Raw genomic sequence first — 21357 nt, 5'->3', positions numbered from 1 at the left:
GCAGTTTTATCACCTTGTGATATAATTATTACCTAATCATGTGATGAGGTGAAAAACACTTTTTAAATTCTAATGTGTACTTTTTTTTTTAATGTTTATTTATTTTTAAGGAAAAGAGAGACAGAGCATGAGCAGGGAGGGGTAGGGAGAGAGGGAGACACAGAATCCAAGACAGGATCCTCAGAGCCTGGTGTGGGGCTGGAACTCACGAACCATGAGATCATGACCTGAGCCGAAGTCGGACGCTGAACCGACTGAGCCACCCAGGCGGCCCTGTATACCTTTTTTAATTTAGGGGTGATATCTACCTGTTTGAGTTCCTGCACTATTTTTTAAACACTGAAAAGGAAGTTTTGGGGTTACTGGAGACCATCACGAATTTCTTATTTTGTTGGACATTCAGTGGTTACCAAAAACTTGATGTATATCACCGTATCCCCACCATCAAATCTGGCTGCTATGACACTTCTGTGTGGATTATTTTCATTCACTTCCAGAATATTCCGTGTCTTTTTTTTTTTTTTTATCCTTCACTTTAGACTATAAGCTTCTTGAATGCCTAAATGTGTTGATCCTGATCGTGACTCTGGTCGATGTCCAGGAAATATTTTGAATGAGTAAAAAAATCGATTCTCGTTACCCAGTGTTGTGCTTCAAACTAAACATATGGTAATGTTCAGGCTGCAATAAAACAACCAGAGAGCCACTAAATCTTAGAATAGTAATAATAACCACACAATGGATGTTTTTTAAAGAAAGCGCAAAGCCTCATATTTTATTCTGTGGCATGAAAACTCTTCCCAGTAATAGTAAGAGGACCAATACTTGAGCACCACAGACAGAGATGGATTATTAAAATTCTGAATTACCAAATAGTGTAATTAACTGCTTTGTGGGGTCTTTGGTTCCCAGCCTTGGATGTATTTACACAGGCCTCGGGCAGTGGTTAACTGAGACACTTTCTGAGGAAATTAATTTAAAATACCTTAATCTTTGGGATCACTGCTAACTCTTAGGGTATGATTCTAATATTACTCCTATTGTTAGGCCAAGATTTTTTTTAATAACGTATATTATGAGGATATCCACACTGGCATATGGTATGAAATGTGATGCTCTCAATTACGGAGTATTAATGTGATTTTGGCAACATTTGGCTTTGCAGAGATTGTCTTTAAGGCAATTACGTTCACAGAGAAAAGATTTAGTGATCTTTTTTTTTCTAATTTACTTAAAGCATTTACTTGACATTTTAACTAAACTGTAGTTTTAAAGATATTTGACATTTTGAAATCACAAACACTATAGATTAGGCAGTATGTACGGTGTGTAATTTGGGAGTGAGCGTCTGTTTGATGGAGTCGTAACTTGCTCATTAATTTCTGGGAAAAAAACCACACTCGTACCAGTCATCTGCTTCTGCTTAGCTTTTACTGAATTTGCTTCTCCTTCTCCTCCTCCTTCTCCTTCTCCTCCTCCTTCTCCTTCTCCTCCTCCTCCTCCTTCTCCTCCTCCTCCTCCTTCTCCTCCTCCTCCTCCTTCTCCTCCTCCTCCTCCTTCTTCTCCTTCTCCTTCTCCTTCTCCTTCTCCTCCTCCTCCTTCTCCTCCTCCTCCTTCTCCTTCTCCTCCTTCTCCTTCTCCTCCTTCTCCTTCTCCTCCTCCTCCTTCTTCTCCTCCTCCTTCTTCTCCTCCTCCTCCTCCTCCTCTCCCCCTCTCCCCCTCCTCCTCCTCCTTCTTCTTAATCAGCATTACCACATCTACTGTTCAAGATTCTTCCACTGGTCTCAGTGATTTGAGTATCTTGAATGCTAGGGTAGTAGAAATTTTCAGGATCTGTTTCTATATGCAGTTCATCCTAGTAATTTCTTGAGAGGTGGAAAAGGAATAAGGTTGTTCAATTCTGAAACTCCTGTTTCTGCCAAGTGGACCGGCACCAAGAATATGGAGCTGCGGCCACTTCCATGTCCCCTGCTTTACATCACTATCACTCTACATCCACAGGCATGTTCTGTCTTTTTCCCACATTGTTGGATGTGAAACGGGAATTACTTTCTCTTACTCCCAGAAAATATAGTAAATGACATTTCATAGGACACCAGGGATGTAACTGGAAAAAGAGGTGGGGGGGGGGAGAGGAAAAGAGGGAGAGGGGGAGAGAGAGAGAGAAGCAGAGGCAGGTATATCTGGATCAATATTAGCTACACTTTGTTTTTTACTGAAATGAATTTCTTGTGACTGTTCTCATACCCTGTCTCCTTTGTGAATTATTTTCTTCTTCCCGCAAATGGTTCAGCTAGGGTGTCCAGAAACAAACAAACAAACAAACAAACGAACAAACACCTGATTCTTTGAATAGGGATTATAGGGTTGTTTGCTCCAGGGCAAACATCCATGGCATGGATGTTAGGATAGACTCATCTTCTGTGTGAAATGGACCCTGTAACGGCCCAGCCTGCTGGACCAACTGCTGGCCACACCATGTAGTAAAGCCTGTTTAGTCTCTTTAGGCAACATGATGGCAGAACAGATACTATACAGATGGACTCTACGTATTTGTGGCTTGATTTTCATTCCATCTCAAAGTGGTTTAAATATAGTATAACCTGCGTCCTCTGAAATACCACCTTTCTGAGTCATAGCGTGTTAAGAAGAGGTCATACATTCCTATGTTGGTAGGCAATTGGGTTTGATAGAAAAAAGGGTTTCTAGAAAAGCTGATCTTATTTTCTTGTTTGCTTGCTGTCATTGACTTACCGCTTTATTAATCTGTATCCAGAATTTAAGTCACTTACCGAGGTAGAAAGATACTGGGTTGGCAGCAAGATAAGAATCATAAGAAAGACAAATCTGGAATGAGGCTACTCTACAAATTCACATGTTGCTTAGGAGAGGCCAGAAATTGGGCTCTGAGTTGTGGGTTTGCTCATTTGTTTGTTTTTAATTCCACGCTAAGAGAAATACTTGAACAGCTCCATGAGTTACTAGGTGTTAAAAATGGACCTGTTGTTCATAAGAACAGGTATTTCTCAGAGAAAGTTAGGTAACAGTAAAATTAGTCCTTAGGGTCCACATGGCAGGGATGTACGTAACATGGTGAAGAGTGTTCTCAACAGAACATTTTCAGAGAAGTGAAAGAATGTGCTAGCGGCCGATTGTAATATCCTTCACTCCCAAACACTCCTCCGCTGGTGTGATGAAGAAATGGCTGACGAATGGAGAAAGAAGATGTAAATATACATACAGTGGAATGCAACTCAGTGATCAAAAGGAATGAAATCTTGCCATTTGCCACAGCATGGATGGATCTAGAGTGTATGATGCTAAGCAAAATAAGTCAGACAAATAGCATATGAGGTCCCTCATATGTGGAATTTAAGACACGCAACAGATGAACATAGGGGAAGGGAAGAAAAAAATAAGTTGAAAACAGAGAGGGGGCAAACCGTTAAGACTCTTAAATACAGAGAACAGACTGATCTCATTTCAACTATTTGAAACAGATGCTGTGTATATATTTTATCAACAATCGTGCACGCTAAACTTCCCTAAATTCTCAAAAGGTAGTCATATAACATTGTTTTTAGAACTCTTAGCATCTTGTTACTGTTTTTTTCTTTTTGAACTAATACTATTTGTGTTCTTTCAAAGTCACAATTCTTTATGAAACACGTTAAAGGAAACCTAAGTTTGTGTTTATTTTAAAGTGCTACCACATTATGTGATATCTACACTTATGCTAATACGTATTTAAAATTTCTAAATGGACTGTGACTAGCTGAAATAATCCGCAACACTGTTGTTGAATTTATTTTTTAACCAATGAGGAGACTGTTTTGTTATTAAATACTTTCTTCTTATTTTTTTTAATACTTTGATTATTTTCATTTCTGTTAATATTTTATTGACTGCTTCTCAGTCCCAAACCCTCTAATCTGTTGCTTCATTAAACTCTTTAGATTTCCACGCAGTCATAAGCAATAACACAGGGAGATTCTGGGTACTCTATGCTGAGTTCTTACAAAGGTAACTTCTCGCAAAACTGTAGGACACTAACGTACAGAACATTGACATTGAATCAGTGGGGATACCACGTTGCTGTGCCATGAGGATCCCTCATGTGGTTCTTTAAGAGCCGCAATCACTTCCTTTCTACCTCTACTACCTTTTCATTCCTGGCTGCAAAAACTCTCTCTTCCTGTTTTCGATAATCTTGCCATTTCAAGCATGTTTGAAAAATGGAATCATATGGTCTATAACCTTTTGGGGGTTGACTTTTTTTTTTCATCCATTTACATCCCCTCCAAGAGTGCATGAGGGTTCCTTTTTCTCCACATTTTCCCCAACACTTGTCATATTTTGTCTTTTGATTGTAGGTATTCTGACTGTTGTAGAGTGAGATCTCGTTGGGAGTGAGTGTGTGTGCGTGTGTTTTAATGTTTATTTATGAGGGAGAGAGAGACAGAGAGAATGAGCAGGGGAGGGGAAGAGAGAGGGAAACTCAGAATCTCAAGGAGGCTCCAGGCTCTGAGCTGTCAGCACAGAGCCCGATGCAGGGCTTGAACCCATGAACCGTAAGATCATGACCTGAGCCGAAGTCAGTAACTTAACCGATTGAGCCACCATTGTGGTTTTTATTTGCATTTTTCTAATGATTATGGATGCTGGGCATCTTTTCATGTCTCTTGACCATCTGTATTTAGTTTTTAGAAAAATGTTTATTTAGGTCTTCTGCCCATGTTTTAATCACATTTTTTTTTGGTGTTAAGTTGTATAAGTTCTTTATATATTTTGAATATTAATTCCTTACGGAACATATCGTTGACAAATATTTTCTCTCATTCAGTAGGTTGCCTTTCTGTTTTGAGGATGACTTCCTTCACTGTGCAAAGGTTTTTATTTTGGTGCAGTCCCAATAGTTTAATTTTGCTTTTGTTTCTTTTGCCTTAGGAGACATATCTAGAAAAATGTTACTATGGTCAATGTCAGAGAGATTACTGCCTATGTTTTTTTTTTCCAGGAGTTTTATGATTTCGAGCCTCACATGTAGATCTTTTATCCATTCTAAATTTCTTTTTGTGTGTACTGTAGGAAAGTGGTCCAGTTTTATTCTTTTGCATATAGCTGTCCAATTTTCCTAGCACTATTTGTTGAAAAGACTGTCTTTTCCCCAGTGTATATTCTTGCCTCCTTTGTTGAAGACTGGCCAGATTATTGTGAGTTTATTTATGGGCTTTCTGTTCTGTTCCACTGATCTAGGCGTGTATTTTTTACCCGTGCCATACTGTTTTAATTACTACATTTCCCAATTTTTGATTATTAAGAATGAAGCTCCTCTAGACATTTGTGTGCAGGTTTTGTGTGAACATAAATCTTCATTTCTCTGGGGTAAATGTCGAGGAGAGCAATTGCTTGGTTAGTTCATATTTAATGTTTTAAGCCCCTGTCACACTGCTTCCACAGTGGTTGTGACGACTAACGATAAATGAACAATCATGGGGCACCTGGGTGGTTCAGTCAGTTGAGAGTCTGACTTCAGCTCAGGTTGTGATTTCATGGTTTGTGGGTTCAAGCCCCACACTGGGCTCTGTGCTGACAGCTCGGGGCCCGGAGCTGTTTCAGATTCTGTGTCTCCCTCTCTCTCTGCCCCTTCCCCGCTCATGCTCTTTCTCTCTCTCTCTCAAAAAGTAACTAAATACATAGACATTAAAAAAACCAACTTTTTAAAAAAAGAACAATCCATTTTCTCCACATTCTTGCCAGCTTTCGTATTGCCACTACTTTTTATTTTAGCCATTCTGAATACATAAGTAGTGATAACTCTTTGTGGTTTTAATTTGCATTTCTCTAATGGCTAATGATGTTGAGAATCTTTTCATGTACCCATTTGCTTTACATAAAGTTTTGTTGTTTTACATAAAGTGTATTGTTTTACATAAAGTGACTTCATGTTCTTTGCCTGTTTTCTGATTGGATTGTTTGTTGTTTCACTGTTGAGTCTTTAATGTTCTTTATATATTCTGGACACTTATCCTTTGTCAGATATGAGGCTTGTAGATACTTTCTATCAGTGTTTAGCATGTCTTTAGACCCCAGTCAATGGGGTCTTTGACAAAAAAAATAATAATTTTTATGAAACCTGATGTATCAGTGTTTCCTTTAATAGATTATACTTTGGGTGTCCAGTCTAGGAATTCTTCAGTCAGTCCTAGATTATCTTGTATGCTTTTTTCTAAATTTTTATACTTTTATATTTATGTCCATGATCCATATTGAGTTAATTATTATATAAGGTATTAGAGTTAGGTACAGGCTTATTTTTGCGTTTGGTATTTTCGTCTCTGGACATCTATTTATTCCAGCATCATTTGTCAAAAGGTTATCTTTACTCCACCGAATTGCCTTAGCACCTTGAAATCAGTGGAACATATTTATGTGGGTCTTTCTTTCTTTCTTTCTTTCTTTCTTTTGAAATTATTTAAGCTATTCTATTGAGGTTTGGGAGCTTTCCATATCCATTTTAGAAGAATCCTGCATATATCTTCCAAAAATCTTGTTGGGATTTTGATAGAAATAGTGTTAAACCTGTATATAAATTAGGGGAGAATTGATATCTTTACAGTGTTGAGGCTTCCAGTCTGTTAGCACGATATGTTTCTCCATTTGTTTAGTTTCTTACTGGTATCTTTCGTCACCATAGCACCATTCTGAGAGGATAGTTTTGTACCTGTTTTGTTACAGCCAAGCATTTTTTTTGAATGATTATAAATGCCATTGTAATAATTAATCTTGGTGTCCATGTGTTAAGTTCTAGAATCAGAAATACAGTTGAATTTTGTATGTTCGTTTGCATCCTGTGCACTTGTTCAAGTATTAGCTCCACGAGTTTCCTTACGGACTCCCCCATGTCGTCTATGTAGATAATTGTGTCCTCTGCAAAGAGAGGCGATTTTCTTTCTTATGTTCTGATCCATATGCATTTGTTTTCTCCACTTGGCTTCCTGCTCTGGCTAGATCTTCCAGCACGATGTTGGATACAAGTGACAAGAACAGACGTTTTTGCCTGGTTCTCAGTCTTAGGGGGAAGCATTCAGTCTTACACCATTAAATATCATGTTAGCTGTAGGTTTTTTTTTTTTTTTTTTTAGATACCCATTGTCAAATTGGGGAAGTTTTCCTCTATTCATATTTTACTGGAAGGTTTTCTCACGATTGGGTGTTTAAGTATATGCAATACTTTTTTCTACATAGACTATCATGATCTTGTGTTTTCATTCTTTAGCCTGTCGCGCTGGCAGATTATATTGATTGATTTTCAAATACTGAACGCTACTTACATCCCTGGAATAAACACCGCTTGGTTATGTTGGAGAATTCGTGTGATACGTTGCCTCTGTGTGCTCTTACTTTGTTAAAAATGTTCATATCTATATGTGTGTGAGAGCAGTTACTGATCCATTGTTATCTCGCAAAGGTTTTGTTCGATTTGGTATCGGGGTATTTAGCTTGAGCGGCCACAATTAAATACCATCCACTGAGTAGCTTAAACAACAGGAAGTATATTTTCTCACAGTCCTGGAGGTTGGATATCTGGTATCAGAGTGCAGCACCATCAGGTTCTGGTGAGGACTGGTCCTGGCTCGCACACACCTGCCTTCTCTCCATGTACTCATATGGCTTCTGCTAAGTGAAAGCATGATGGGGGTGGGCGGGGGGGGGGTGGAATCTCTGTTTCTATTCCTTTTATGAAGCCACGAATGCTATCAGATTAGGACCTCACCCCATGACCTTATTTCATATTACTTAACTCCTAAAAGGCCTGTCTCCAAATACAATTAGATTGAGAGGTAGGGCTTCAATATGTGAATTTGGGGGGCAACAGTTCAGTCCATAGTTACAGCGTAACATTAGTGCCATAAAACACATAAGGAAGTTGCCATCCACTTCTGTTTTCTGGAAGAGACTGTGTAAAATTGGTGCCAACTTTTCAAATGTTTGGTAGATGTCTTAGTGCATTCGGGTAGATGTCTGTGTATAACAGAATAGCATAGACAAGGCGGCTTATAAATAACACAGATTTACTTCTCACGGGTCTTGAGACAGGGAAGTTCAAGATCGTGTTCCAGCTGATTCGGTGTCTGGTGTGAGCGCTTTCTGTTACATAGAGAACATCTTCTTGCTGTGTCCGCACATGGCAGAGGGCATATTAAAGGGATTCTGGAGTCTCCTTAATAAGGGTGCTAACCCCATTAATGGGGCTCTGCCCATAAATTACCACCCAAAGGCCCCAGCTCCAAATATCATCACCTTGGGAGTTCAGTTTCAATATATGACTTTTGGGGGACACAAACATTCAGTTCATGGCGTAGAATTCTCCTATAAAACCACCTGGCCCTGGAGATTTATTTGGGGGAGTTTTAAGAGTTACAGGGTTATTCAAATTTTCTATTTTGTATTCAAAAAGTTGTGATAGTTTGTGTTTTTATAGGAAGTGGCCTATTTCATGTAAGTTAAATTTATGTGTGCATTTTTTAAATAGTATTCCATTATTATTTTATGTCTGTGTGGTCTCTCGTAATATTTGCTATTTTATTCCTGGTATTCGGTGTTTATATCTTCTACCCCCCCCCCCCCCCCCACACACACACAATTTTTGTGTGGGCCTTGCTAGATCGTTGTTAATTTTGTCAATCATTTCAAAGAATTAGCTTTTGTTTCATTGTTTTTCTCTGTTCTTCTGTTTTAGGTTTCTTTGATTTCTGCGTTTATCTTGTATGTATTGCCTTCTCCTTGCCTTAGGTTTATTTCACTATTTTCTAAGTTCTTCACATGGGAGCTTAGGTTCCTAATATGAGATCTTTCCACTTTTATACTGTATATTTTAATACTATTAATTTCCCTCTCAGCACTTAGCTGAGTCCTCTAACTTTTGCTATCTTGTCTTTTTACTTTCATTCATTTCAAGGTATTTGTTTTTCATTTCCTTTGACATTTCCTCTTCGATCCAGGGATATTTAGAATTATGCTGTTTAGTGATTGGCGATTGTTTTGTTATTTTCCCCTAACAAGTTTTTAGTTTGATTCTAAAACCTACGGCAGCTGGAATTAGGTATTTAATACCCATAGACTTACTGGCAAATCAGAATTTCTCTAAAAGGAATGAACATTCAGGCTTACTCCTTTTGGATTTGTGTTCAGACAGAGATTTGTGTTCTCACTATACTAAATCACATATTTAGAGACAAGCTACTTAATTAGCAAACTTTAGGTAAAAAATAAACCGATGAAGTGTCTCTTTGACCTTTTGGAAACCTGTAACTTTATAACGCATTATGCATAAAGTATATATTATTATGCTAGTTCACTCATTCAGAGTGCTGACTCTATCATCATTAAAATTTCTAAATATATCTAAACCTAGTGATAGGTGAAAAGCATATCTCAGAATCTAAAAGATTTGTCTTGAAAACCACAAATTAAAATCAATTCATTTGACCTCTGCTCAAGGGAACAATAGGTTTTTTGTTTATTATGCTGTGGCCAGTATGTTTTCTTTTCAAGAAAGCTCTGATTTATTTTGAGCAGATAGTAAGAATAAGCACATTGACTATGAGATGTGACAACCCATCTAACAAATTAAGAGGAAAATAATAAAGTACGTGCAAAATCATATTTTGTCATGTAGCACGTACGAGGATGCCTTTGCCTTGCGTTCCCTGTCTTATGCATTATACAATTTCTTCAAGAAAGAATTTTTGCCAAAATTATTTAAATAAACCATTAGTTGAATGTGCCTAATTTCAATCACCTGGCAACACCTTGGGTATGAAAGTTGTAATTGTTTCGTGATGTGTCTCAAACATAGTGCAGGGAAAGAAGAAACACAGTGACTTCATCAAATAAGCTTGAATAACACATTTAGGCTTTTTAACCATGTTCATGTATTTTTTTGTGGTTTAGATTATCGGGATTTCAGCTGCCGTCCTCGATCGTCAGCACAGGATCTATCCTCGCGCTGTGGTTCACAACAGACTTCGCCGTGAGTGCCCAAGGTTTCAAAGCCCTGTATGAAGGTAGGACATTTAATGTGCTCTGCACACACATACTGTCCAGACGACCTCACCCTTGCCACTCTGGATTAAAGATTCTAATGCAAATACAAGCTGCTTTTTCAGAGGTGGTTGGATGTTATAAATATTTGACATTTATATTCTAGATTTATATATTGATGATGGCAGAACACTGTCTAGTCTAATTGCCGAATTTCCCAGCACAAAACCTGTGTTTACAATTTCCCTTTATCGGGAGCGCTCTTTTTAATTGGAGAAGTGGTTTTTCTTTTGACATGTAGTGGAGAAGTTTGGAAAATTTTGAATACCAATTAGCAAGACTGCTTTTCTGTGAAAAATCATTTTCAATTCAGAAGTGTTGTCTTAAAATTTTTGGTAGCCAGTAATGAAGTTAGTGCTTAATTAAAGAGAATTCCATTGTGAGTCTTTCTGGTCCAAGCTGAAACTTTTAATTGAGAAGATGATTTTGTTTTGCCGTTTGGTCATTTGAAGGCATGTGGAGTTTGCTTGTGTTTCCAGAGTTTGTGCCTGGTACCCTTTGGAGTCTTGATATCGCTGAACTACTTTGGGACAAAAATTTTGAAAAGGTGAAAGAGAGTACGCCCTTTGAGAGAGGAAATAATAGAGATGATCGCTTCAGGCATTCGGTTTTAAGAAATTAGTAACACTCTAAGCGTAAATGCTGAGGTGTGTCTGTTTTAGTCTTGTTGTACAGAGGTATTCAAGATTTGCTCTCATGGGTAAAACAAAGACTATTATGTTTAGCATAAATAAACTCTGGAGCCTGTGAATTGAAAATAGACTGTGGGTAGGGGTCTAGGCAAATCTCTATTTACAGCAGATCCCATTTACCTGTTTCTGGGTTGATCACATCTGCCTATGTTTTTATTTGGAGTATTCAGTGCACTTGGGGGAAAAAAAATCACTCTTTGTGGAGAGATAAAATCTACATGCGCTTTACACAGTTGAATTTAGTTACTATAGAATTACCAGAAAACATAAGGGTGGCGTGTGTTTTTTGCACAGATAGGTAGACAGACAAATTCATGCTTTTATTTAAAGTTTTGGGCGTAATGACATTTAGGATTGTTTACTATTCTTACTGCAATATCTTTCAGGCCAGGGCATTTATGTATATAAACATATTATATAAATATATGTATCATACTATACATATATATTATACATGTACATATACTTATATACTATATATGTATATAATATCAACTGGCATGAGTATATTTAATATACTTAAAGGTGTTTAAGTCCATTACCGTTGGGGAATCATTTCATATTTGGAGAGTAACAAGCCAACTTAAGGTCGATCGGTGCTGTTATTAACTTTTGCCTCTGTGCGTGCCTACCAGTTTCCACATACACTGACTTCACATAATTTCTTTTTCGCTCAACATTGTGAAAGTGTTTCTAAGGCACCCTACCTAGCTGCCTGTGAAGTTACCTTGTCCAGTCAACATATCTGACATTTGCTCAGAAGGTCGGTAACACTTCCCTGTTTCAGAAGCCGTGACAATTGTCGTCTCCTTCCAGACAAAGTTGGCACTTTAATATTACATTTTGCTCAGTTTCCTAAGGTAAATGTTGTGGAGACTTGGTTGGTATTGAATGATGGTCAAAAGAGTAATTCTATGGACTTTTCTGGGCTATTTTTTGTTGGTATTGCTCGTTGTCATTTTATATAACACATGATTGGTGAGATTGTCTCTGTTGGAAAAAATACTTATGAGCTATTTTATAAAATGAGTGGAAAAGTGAATAGGGCTGGGAGCTAAGTGACATGTGCGTTTTAAAACTGTTGCTATGTGGACGTGCTCTTTTTGAAATTTATATTTTAAATATCTATCATATAGTCTGATATTTACAAGCAGACACAGCCTTTTTCTCGAAAGGAAAAAAAAAAAGATAGTGCTTTGTCAGCAAAACCAAAATTCTATATAATATTTAACATCTGTATTTAAAAATATTTCTCCATTAGCATAAAGGTCTCCTGAGAAAATCAATGTGTACTATCTGGATAAACAAAGTTAACTGTAGTCTCAACAGAGGATTACAGACTAAAGAATCTATCTAGAAGAGAGTAAAGCTTTCACTAGGGCACCGACTGCTTTCTCACTAGTCTAAGTGCCCAGAGTGAAATTAGATTCAGCTGAAGGCAATGTCACTGGAGAAGGTGGATTTTATTAACACTACTGATACTGCATGAAATACACAAACATGCCTATTCAAATAAAATATAAAGCAGAACCAATGATAATGGTCAGAATATTATCTAATTTTTTTTTTTTTTTTTGGAACCAGAACATTGAATCCTTGGAGGGATTCAGGGTTCCTTGTTTCCCATGAGGTTTTATTTTGATGACCCTGTCCATCATATAGTTAATATAAACCAAATCATATAATAAAATTCTGATGTCTTATCCAAGACCTCTAAAGGAAATTTGATTTAGATATAAAACACTAGATCAGCTTGTTCAAAACATAATGCTATGTAGTCTTAAACTAGTACTATATTTTCTAGTTCTAATTAGAATTTAGTATTACCAGAATGATGTTTAAATTTTTAATTTAAGCACCTTTGCTTAAATTGGAGAAAGTCTTTTCAACTTTTAAATTGTCTCTAAACATAATCACCTTGATAACAGGCTTAATCCGGGCACTGAACTTTGTACTTTTCTGGCAGTAATTTAGAATGGGCATTATTTACATAAATTATTATTCATGCATGAAAATATTATACTACATAATGAGTATGAAAACAATAATTTAAAAATTCTAATGAATGCATTCAGTCATTGAATTTAACCCTGGAAATTAAATGGAAATATTTATAAATTTCACAGTAACAATGCTCATCTGCAGTAATTGAAACTCTAAATATGGAGACCTTAAGGGTCTTAGTAAATTTATAGACTATTGGTGAGATCAACATATTTCAACATATAAATACAGAATATAGTTGAAGTTACCAATTTAATAGAGTGTTTTGTAATATTACATTTGCTTGTCGCATCACTGAACATTGTTCTTTACCATAAACAAAAGAAATTGCGTAATTTTTTGGTAAATTTATAACAGAAAATATAGAGAGTACACACAACTTACAATGACATAGATTACTATCAGAACTCTTAAATTTGCCCAATATTGAAGGAGTATGTATGTAAGTAGCATTTATTCAGAGATATCTGTTTGTCAACTTTTCACTGAGATTTCAGTCACTTAAAAAAAATTCATTTTTTTCATCAAGGTTATGTATGAATTAAAAATATCATTTAGGAAATCATAAACTTAATGTGGCGTGTCAAGACATAGTAAATATTATGTGATGACAAAGATTCATGGTAAGGCATGGCAATCATTTGACTTGGGTACAAGGAGAACAAGTCAATATGGTGACATGAAAATCTAGAGACTGTGCCCCAGCAAACCTGTCACTCTGTCACTCTTATTTTTTTCCACTTTTTGAAAGGAAATGCCTCTACTTTTTTGTGATGCCTCTATTTCTTAATTGTATTTAGTATTTATTTATTTTTGAGAGAGAGAAACAGAGTGTGAGTGGGGAGGGCAGAGACAGAGAGAGATACAGAATCTGAAGCAGGTTCCAGTCTCTGAACTGTCCACACAGAGCCCGACTAGGGGCTCCAACTTAGGAACTCAGAGACCTGAGCCAAACAAAGTCTGATGCTTAACCAACTGAGCCACCTAGGTGCCCCAAGGTGCTTCTATTTCTAATGGTTTCTCTTCCTAGCGACAAAAGTAAATACAATGTTAGAAACACTTGTGAATATATGATAAAAATTTGTCAACCTGACATTTTAGTTATTTTGATTTTGAATTCTGATTTATCTTTAAATGGCTTTTCCTTCGTTAATGTATGTGTTTATTTTTGTCCTGGATATCATTCAGATATTTCACAGACTGTTCCATAACTTTTATAGACTGATGTTCAATCATTTTATTCTTGATTCAATTTTTAAAAAATGTAGTTTTCACAAATCATTTACCATAATTTAGGTTGACCTTTTAGATATTTTTGCAGTTAAAATATGTCTTTGTGGACTTTGGTTGGTTTGTAATAATTCCATATTTTCTGTGAAATAGAATTTGAGTAGAAAATACCAGCTCTGTGGTTCAAATTAATGAGTCAATGTGTACTCACTAGAATGAATAGTTTCCTTGTATACAGCATAGTTCGAACGTGTAGGGTAATTCCATTGGTTGAGAACCATATTTTCTTTGAACGATTAGCAAATGCTTTTTATCTATGGGACAGAAGGTGTTTTAAATAAATCAGAATGAAAATCATAGGCATATTTTGACATGAATATTTAAGTTTGGTTACAGAAGGAAGGTTTTACTTGATTCTTGTCTACGGCAAAATTGATAAATGGTGGGAAACTATTCTTTTTAATATTTCTTTAAAAATCCTGGCTGACATGGTAGCTGCAAAGGGAAAATTGTTAACCACAAATGTAGGCAGTCATATATTTTGATCATAAGATACTGATTTTAAGGACTCGGCATTTCCATTTGCTTTCCAAGGTCCCATCTTTGAATATACTGCATTTACACTTTATGCATGAAATATAAGAATTTGAAAGCATCAGAATCTATTTGAAGGAAACAAATACTGGTGATATAATGAGGAGGATTTTGACATACTAAATAGTAAACATTTGCTTGTGGCAGGAAATTGTGTTTCATACAAAACAGTTCATTAGCTGGAATGAGAAAAAACAATTGCCCATGAAAATGCTTTAAGAGCCTCCCCTGGGTTATAAAATGCTCTTCTCAAGGAATTGTTCTTTTCCAAGTTTTTTTTTTGTCTTAAAATTATCCATTCTATCAATTATAGAGTTACATTCTGCTTACTAAGGTATATGTATATCTGCGGATAGACAGATGAGAGATAGGTGATACACGTGTGTGTGTGTGTAGTATGATATAAACGCGGTATAGATTTTTTATTAAATTCTCACAAGATTCCTGTAAGTGAAGTAAAGTTACCTAGTATCATCAGATAGAGAAAATGAGGTCGTAACTTACAGTAATTTAGTTTGCAAACACCTCTTAGCTACAAAACTGTGAAAGCAGAGATTAAACACAGTCTACCTATTTCCTGAAGTTGTGGTTCTTAACCACTCCCCATACATCCTCTCATATACCTAAGTTCATTTGTGTACGCATGTGCAAATGCATGCTCCTGAGTGTGCATTTATACATGTGTGTATACACACAGAGAATTATGTTTTTGCACACATACGTATACAGATACATACATATACATTTGGATGTTGTATATGTGTGTATATGCACACATGTATATATACCGGAGAATATGTATGTGGCTATGCGAATGGACACGCAGATGTGCTCATTCATTCTTTCTCTCATTTATTTAGTAAGCCTTCCCTGAGCATCTCCCAGTGAGCAAAGACCCAGTGCTGAGCTAAGTGATAGGAATACAAAGAGGAAAAGAAGCATGTTGGTTGTGATGCCATAGCGAAGGAGAAAATGCCTGAATTCGATGGCGCATAGAGAGTACTTGGTGTTTGGCAAGGTCAGGCCGAGAGGGAAGGTCAGCTGCAGTTGGGGACCAGGTGCAGGTCATTATGGAATTAATGCTTGGGCTCTATTTCAGATGAAGTGTTGAAAAGCCTCATGTGTCAAACGCCCTCCTTGTATCAGGCATGGAACAGAAGTTCTCTGGAAAGATGGGTGAAAGGAGGGTGTTTCTGAGTGAGGAAGAATCAAGCATATGGAGCAAAACAAAGTACCATCTTTAGGAAGGTAGCAGCAAGAGGAGGTGGATGGAAGGGTGTCTGGAGGGGGAGATGCCAGGACCCCATTCTCCTCAGGATTCACGGGGGCCTGGAGAGGCCAGAGGGTCAGGTTTACATGGTTTCGTCCCTGGCCTACACCACTCCATCTGAGAAATCCCGAAAGAAAAGGCTGAATTATTTTCACTCGACTATTAAATGAGCTGTAGCTTTCTGTTTTTTTCTGCCTCCATGTCACCATTTTGTCCCCTTTTGGCTTTTGAATCATGGCCATAGCGTCTGAAACCATCCAAGGAGAGGGGCAAAGTGGAGCTGGTGAGTTCCAAATCCCCACAGCACATTGGCCATCAGACCTTAGTTGACGCTTGGTACACCACGTCTCATGCTCCTCTGTCTTTGGCCCCTTAACTCTAACAGATTCTAGCAGGCACCAATGGAAAGCCTGAATCCTTGACATTTGCCTCCAACTAAATATTCAAAACTAGTTTTTGATAAGAAATCTGCATTCAACCAGAACTTAATTTCTTGCCGTATTTCATATTTTGTCCCCTCAATATCTAAAAGGAAAGCCACCAATAAGTGTCCCAGTTAACTGATGTGAATTTGATTCTCCCTCTGGTTAACACATCCTCTCATCTAGAAGCTTCTAAAACAGCACTGGAGTGATTTAAAGACCAAGAGTTAAGGTGGTCCACGCTGTGCTAAAACTGTTCATGTTTAAAAGATAATGGACTTAATATAGGCCATTAAATTAAACTTGTGAGAACTTCAAATGGATTCATTTCTTTTATGATACATTTATTTCGTGGATGTGAATGGCCAACGTTTTCATGTGGTTTCATGTGGTTTCGGTGGTTTCAAATCAACCACTTCGATTTTCACCACGGAGAAGGGAAACTCGGCTCCAAGCAGACCTTTGCATCTGGGTTGCACTAAGTCATAAACTCCGGGGCCGGGGTGGGGCTCCGGATCAACAACGTGTCTCACGTTGACTGAATATATTCGGCATTTCCCTCTGACACATCCCTCAAGCAGAATTTTCTTTCCTTTAACATGCGTGGATCTGGACTTAGAAAGAGCAGCTAGATTATTACCCTTCAAGCTCAAAGCTTTATTTAGAATGTCAGCCCTGATTTATTTCTCCCTTGAAGTGATTATCCAAACTCAACTTGAATTAAAGCGTGAAACATGAATGACCCACCTGGAAAGAGAGAGACATTTCTGACTAAAGAAAGCGATGGCAAAGGAACAGCGGTTAGCTGTCCATTAGCTGACACTCGAACATTATCTTGAGTTTATAACAGTAATAGAGGCTGAAACAAATGAGGAACTGCTAGAATCACATTCCTCTTGACTATTTAGATGGTGTGGGTTGGCAAACCCAGGTACACATGGACCTTTGGTGGGGTGACCTTTGCTTACCTACTTTCACCTTGTAGCGAGCAGAGCTGTTGGCCCTCATATCAGACCTTCTCTAGATGCACTTCTTCCTGATTTGCAGGGATTTTCAACAGTAGCTACGTGAGAACCGCTAATCAAAGATTTTAGAACGACACTTGAAAATAATTATTGCTGTTAGTAATATCAGTACTAACACTTCGGAAAAGCACAACCATGGGAGAAATATGATTACTTTCTGAAAGTACAATGTGAATGCAATCAAATGATGATGCGGAGAGAAGAGATGCGGACCTGTCACAAAGAAATGAGTTTAAACAGTCTAGCAAGGCTTATATATAACCCATGGCTATTGATACATCCAATGAAAGAATAGAAATTAAAATAAGTGCCAGCAGCAAAACACATTGCCAGAGGCAAAGCCATGTCCAGTCAAGGTCAACCAAGAGGAGTTGTGCACTCGGTTACAAGATCGTTGAGTCTGAGAGTCCCTTGAACAGTCATCCCTGTTGGGGGTGTGGATGAAGGGAGTCCACTTTAATCATCCAATCCATTATGAGGCTGTCCCTATACTCTATCTCTCGCTGCTAATTTGGGGGTCATGGATCATCTCAATTTCCATGAGGCTGTGATATTACATGCACAATTTTGCGTGTGTGTTTTTCTGTGGAAAACATTTCATAGACTCCATCAAGTCCCCAGGAGTTCCATAACTAACGGAAAGGTCAGAATGACGTGTGTAGATTGATGGAATGAGCTTTGCTCACCTGCGGCATCAGATGTTCTTTTATCTGATTTCTATCGCTTCTCTTATTTATTTCTGTTGTTCGGATTCCATGTTTAAGCAAGAAGCCTTCAGGTTGCAATTTGCCTTCGTATATAGGCCTCCCGTGTTAGAAAAACGACTGTTGTATCAATGAAAATAGTCTAGTTGCTGTGAGTTGTAATTTATTAATTTGGCATTTTGATTTTATATATTGGCTCTGTGAACTTAATTAATGTGCATTTACCCCAGGGAGATGAAATCTGCTCTCCATGTACTAGAAAATTTAGTTTCTGATTCAGTAGGAGTAGATTGCTATAAATTCATTAAAATAATAAATTGTGCTGTGCAGCCTGTTGAGAGATATTGAGCCAAACTTATGCCTTACACACACACACACACACACACACACACACACACACACACACCCTCTCGTTCTATTGCCATGTACCATTTTGCTTCAAGCAACACCATAAAGAAATAGTTTTTTTCAAAGTGCTTGTACTATTAAAAAGATTTAGTGTAGTCCTATACGCATGGATACGAAGGGATTTCCGCAACATAGGAAAGGGAAGAAAATGCTGTATAATCCCATTTTGGCAAAAAATGTTTTTGAAGTACTTGCCTAGGCGTGCACGCACGTGTGTGTGTCTGAGGATGCATGTCTCACGTATGCGTGTTGTGTATATGCACATGTATCTACACATGCATGCTGGTATGTGCATTGCATATATGCACACGTATCTACACACATGCAGGCTGGTGTGAACATTCGGGAAATTGTAGAATACCTGAATTGTCAGCCTGCATTTGTTTGGGGAAGATTTGGAACAGGGAGGAATTAGGAGGAAGGACTGTTGGAGTTTTCTCCATATAGTTGCATGATTCAGCCGATTGCAAGGAGCATTAAAAAATTAAATAATGAACATCGTAAAGGAAGATATTTCTGAAGAGGATGAGGAAATTAATATTCTTAAGTGAATCTCTGGCTCTTACCTGGAAGTTGCATGAAAAGTAGAACCAGGTAATCAAAAGTTTTTCAATATTATATTATTTTCAAACGACTGACTTAATGGCCTCGAAGGCCGTCAGTGTAGCTGAGATTTTTTTTTTCTTTTGAAAATAAGAGAAAACAATGTATACTCACTGAAAATCTGCACACAGAAACAGTAGCCTGTCTGAAAGGGACACAATAAAGGGCAGACCAATTCCATAGAAGAGGCATCTTCCAAATCGTTATTCTCAAACAAAATAAGGATTGGTTACTATTTGTCCTTAATGGGAATTCCCAAACCATGAGTCATTATACTTGCATTTCTTAAAATATTTGCTCTTGATTACAATTTATTTTATTCTTTGTACCAACTCATCTCTCAAGATTGTTTTTTTCCTTCTGTTGATTTTTTTTTTTTTTTTTTTAACATTCTCTGGATTGGTCAATTTGCTCCTTGCGTGTTGGCTCATGTACAAACAATATTTGGTAACAAGGAACCTTGGGTAATGTTTGAAAAAGAAAATTGATCGTTATTTAAGATGAACCTTTACTAACAAAAATTATGAGACTGAGTGTTGTTTTCATAGTCTCTCTCTTTTCCTTCCTTCCTTCCTTCCTTCCTTCCTTTCTTTCTTTTCTTTCTCTTTCTTTCTTTCTTTCTTTCTTTCTTTCTTTCTTTCTTTCTTTCTTTCTTTCTTTTTCTTCCTTCCTTTCTCTCTTTCTTTCTTTCCTTCCTTCCTTCCTTCCTCTTTCTTTCTTTCTTTCTTTCTTTCTTTCTTTCTTTATTTTTCTTCCTTCCTTTCTCTCTTTCTTTCTTTCCTTCCTTCCTTCCTTCCTTCCTCCTTCTTTCTTTCTTTCTTTCTTTCTTTCTTTCTTTCTTTTTCTTCCTTCCTTTCTCTCTTTCTTTCCTTCCTTCCTTCCTTCCTTCCTTCCTTCCTTCCTTCCTTCCTTCCTCCTTCCTTCCTTCCTTCCTTCCTTCCTTCCTTCCTTCCTTCCTTCCTTCCTTCTTTCCTTTCTTTTCCCTGCCATGGATCAGTAATGTGTGACTCAATTCCCTGGAAATGAGATGGCCTCTCTCTCCATCAAAACACCATCAACCCTTGGCCATCTATTGTCTGGGTGCTAGGAATGAAAAGCGTTAGGGGAAGCTAATAATTTAAATGTGTCCATGTGGGTGACGGCTTGGATCCTGAGGTGTGGGTTAATCCAGTTTCCCAGTCACTACAAGCGTGACCCTTGCTTGTGTTACATAAGCGGTGACGATGTCAGATTCCTCGTTGCAATAAACAGTGAGTAGCATCTGCTTCACAGAGTTGCCGTGAGACAGAAATTTAGCTGCTGCAACCGTTTGGGCTCGGCCTCTGGTGTGTAAAGATTTTGATCTGTGCTTCTCATTCTGCCGGTTGGCATCAAAGGTGACCTCAGCAAGTATAGTGTGTGACTGTGGCTTCAAACTGTGAGTTCTGTAGCGTTGTTCTTCACTGCTTGTGCCCCTCTCGCGTGCGCGAATATACTCTTGGCCATCCTGTTCCTGGACACCTGTGTCTACTGCCCCCCCTTCTCTATGCTTTGTGTCTCTTCCTCTTTTTCACCTGGCAAAGAAAATGGCCAGGGGTCGATGATTCTCGGCTTTTCTAAGTGAGAATCCGCAACACCATTGTGTCCCAGTGGAGGTGTGGGGTGGTATTTGCTGGTTGTTGGACAAGCTAGGAAGTTGCACGTGGTGGTTAGGGTTACTTTTCAATTCTTCTCCAATCTCAGCTCCTTTGTGTAGGTATGTTTGCAGTGGTTTTGTTGACTTGTTCACTATTTACTTTAAAATGAGAGGGATATAGGATAGACATCACAGGGGATTTTGTTTTTTTACTGGTGCTACTCGTTATAGTTGGTTTGTGGTAACTCAGAGAAAAGATGCGAAAGCATGGGCTCGCTTCAGATTATGAAAAGAAAAACCGTGCATGCATTGAAACGAGAAGTGTCCGAGAATGCTGGAAATGAATGCTAAGTATTTATATTAGAACAAAAATCTTACAATTGGAATAGATAAATAAAAAATCATATTAGTTTTAAAAATAATGAGAGAGGGGCGCCTGGGTGGCTCAGTCGGTTGGGCATCCGACTTTGGCTCAGGTCATGATCTCGCCGTCTGTGGGTTCGAGCCCTGTATCGGGCTCTGTGCTGACAGCTTGGACCCCAGAGCCTGCTTCGGATTCCGTGTCTCCCTCTCGCTCTGCCCCTCCCCGACTCAAGCTCTGTCTCTGTCTCTCTCAACAATAAATAAATATTAAAAAAAATTTTTTTAACTTAAAAAAAATGAGAGAAATGTCTCCCGTCTTC

The 21357-nt window shown here is 37.9% G+C and overlaps 1 protein-coding gene across 5 annotated transcripts in view; it reads left to right on the top strand.

The window, feature by feature from the left end:
- Positions 1-21357, top strand: part of CSMD1 (CUB and Sushi multiple domains 1) — a 2044057-nt gene that overhangs the window by 601984 nt on the left and 1420716 nt on the right. For all 5 annotated transcript variants that reach the window (XM_086703086.1, XM_086703088.1, XM_086703085.1 and 2 more), the window contains one exon: positions 9958-10070. In XM_086703086.1, the coding sequence (XP_086559212.1) occupies positions 9958-10070 (113 nt within the window). The remainder of the gene's footprint in view (positions 1-9957; positions 10071-21357) is intronic.

This window comes from Puma concolor, chromosome B1 (assembly GCF_028749965.1).
Source record: "Puma concolor isolate L17-30 chromosome B1, mPumCon1.1.hap2, whole genome shotgun sequence".
In the NCBI taxonomy this organism is placed as follows: Eukaryota; Metazoa; Chordata; class Mammalia; order Carnivora; family Felidae; genus Puma; species Puma concolor.
Note: the sequence above shows the minus strand (reverse complement) of the source record. Positions and strands in the feature narration are given on the sequence as shown.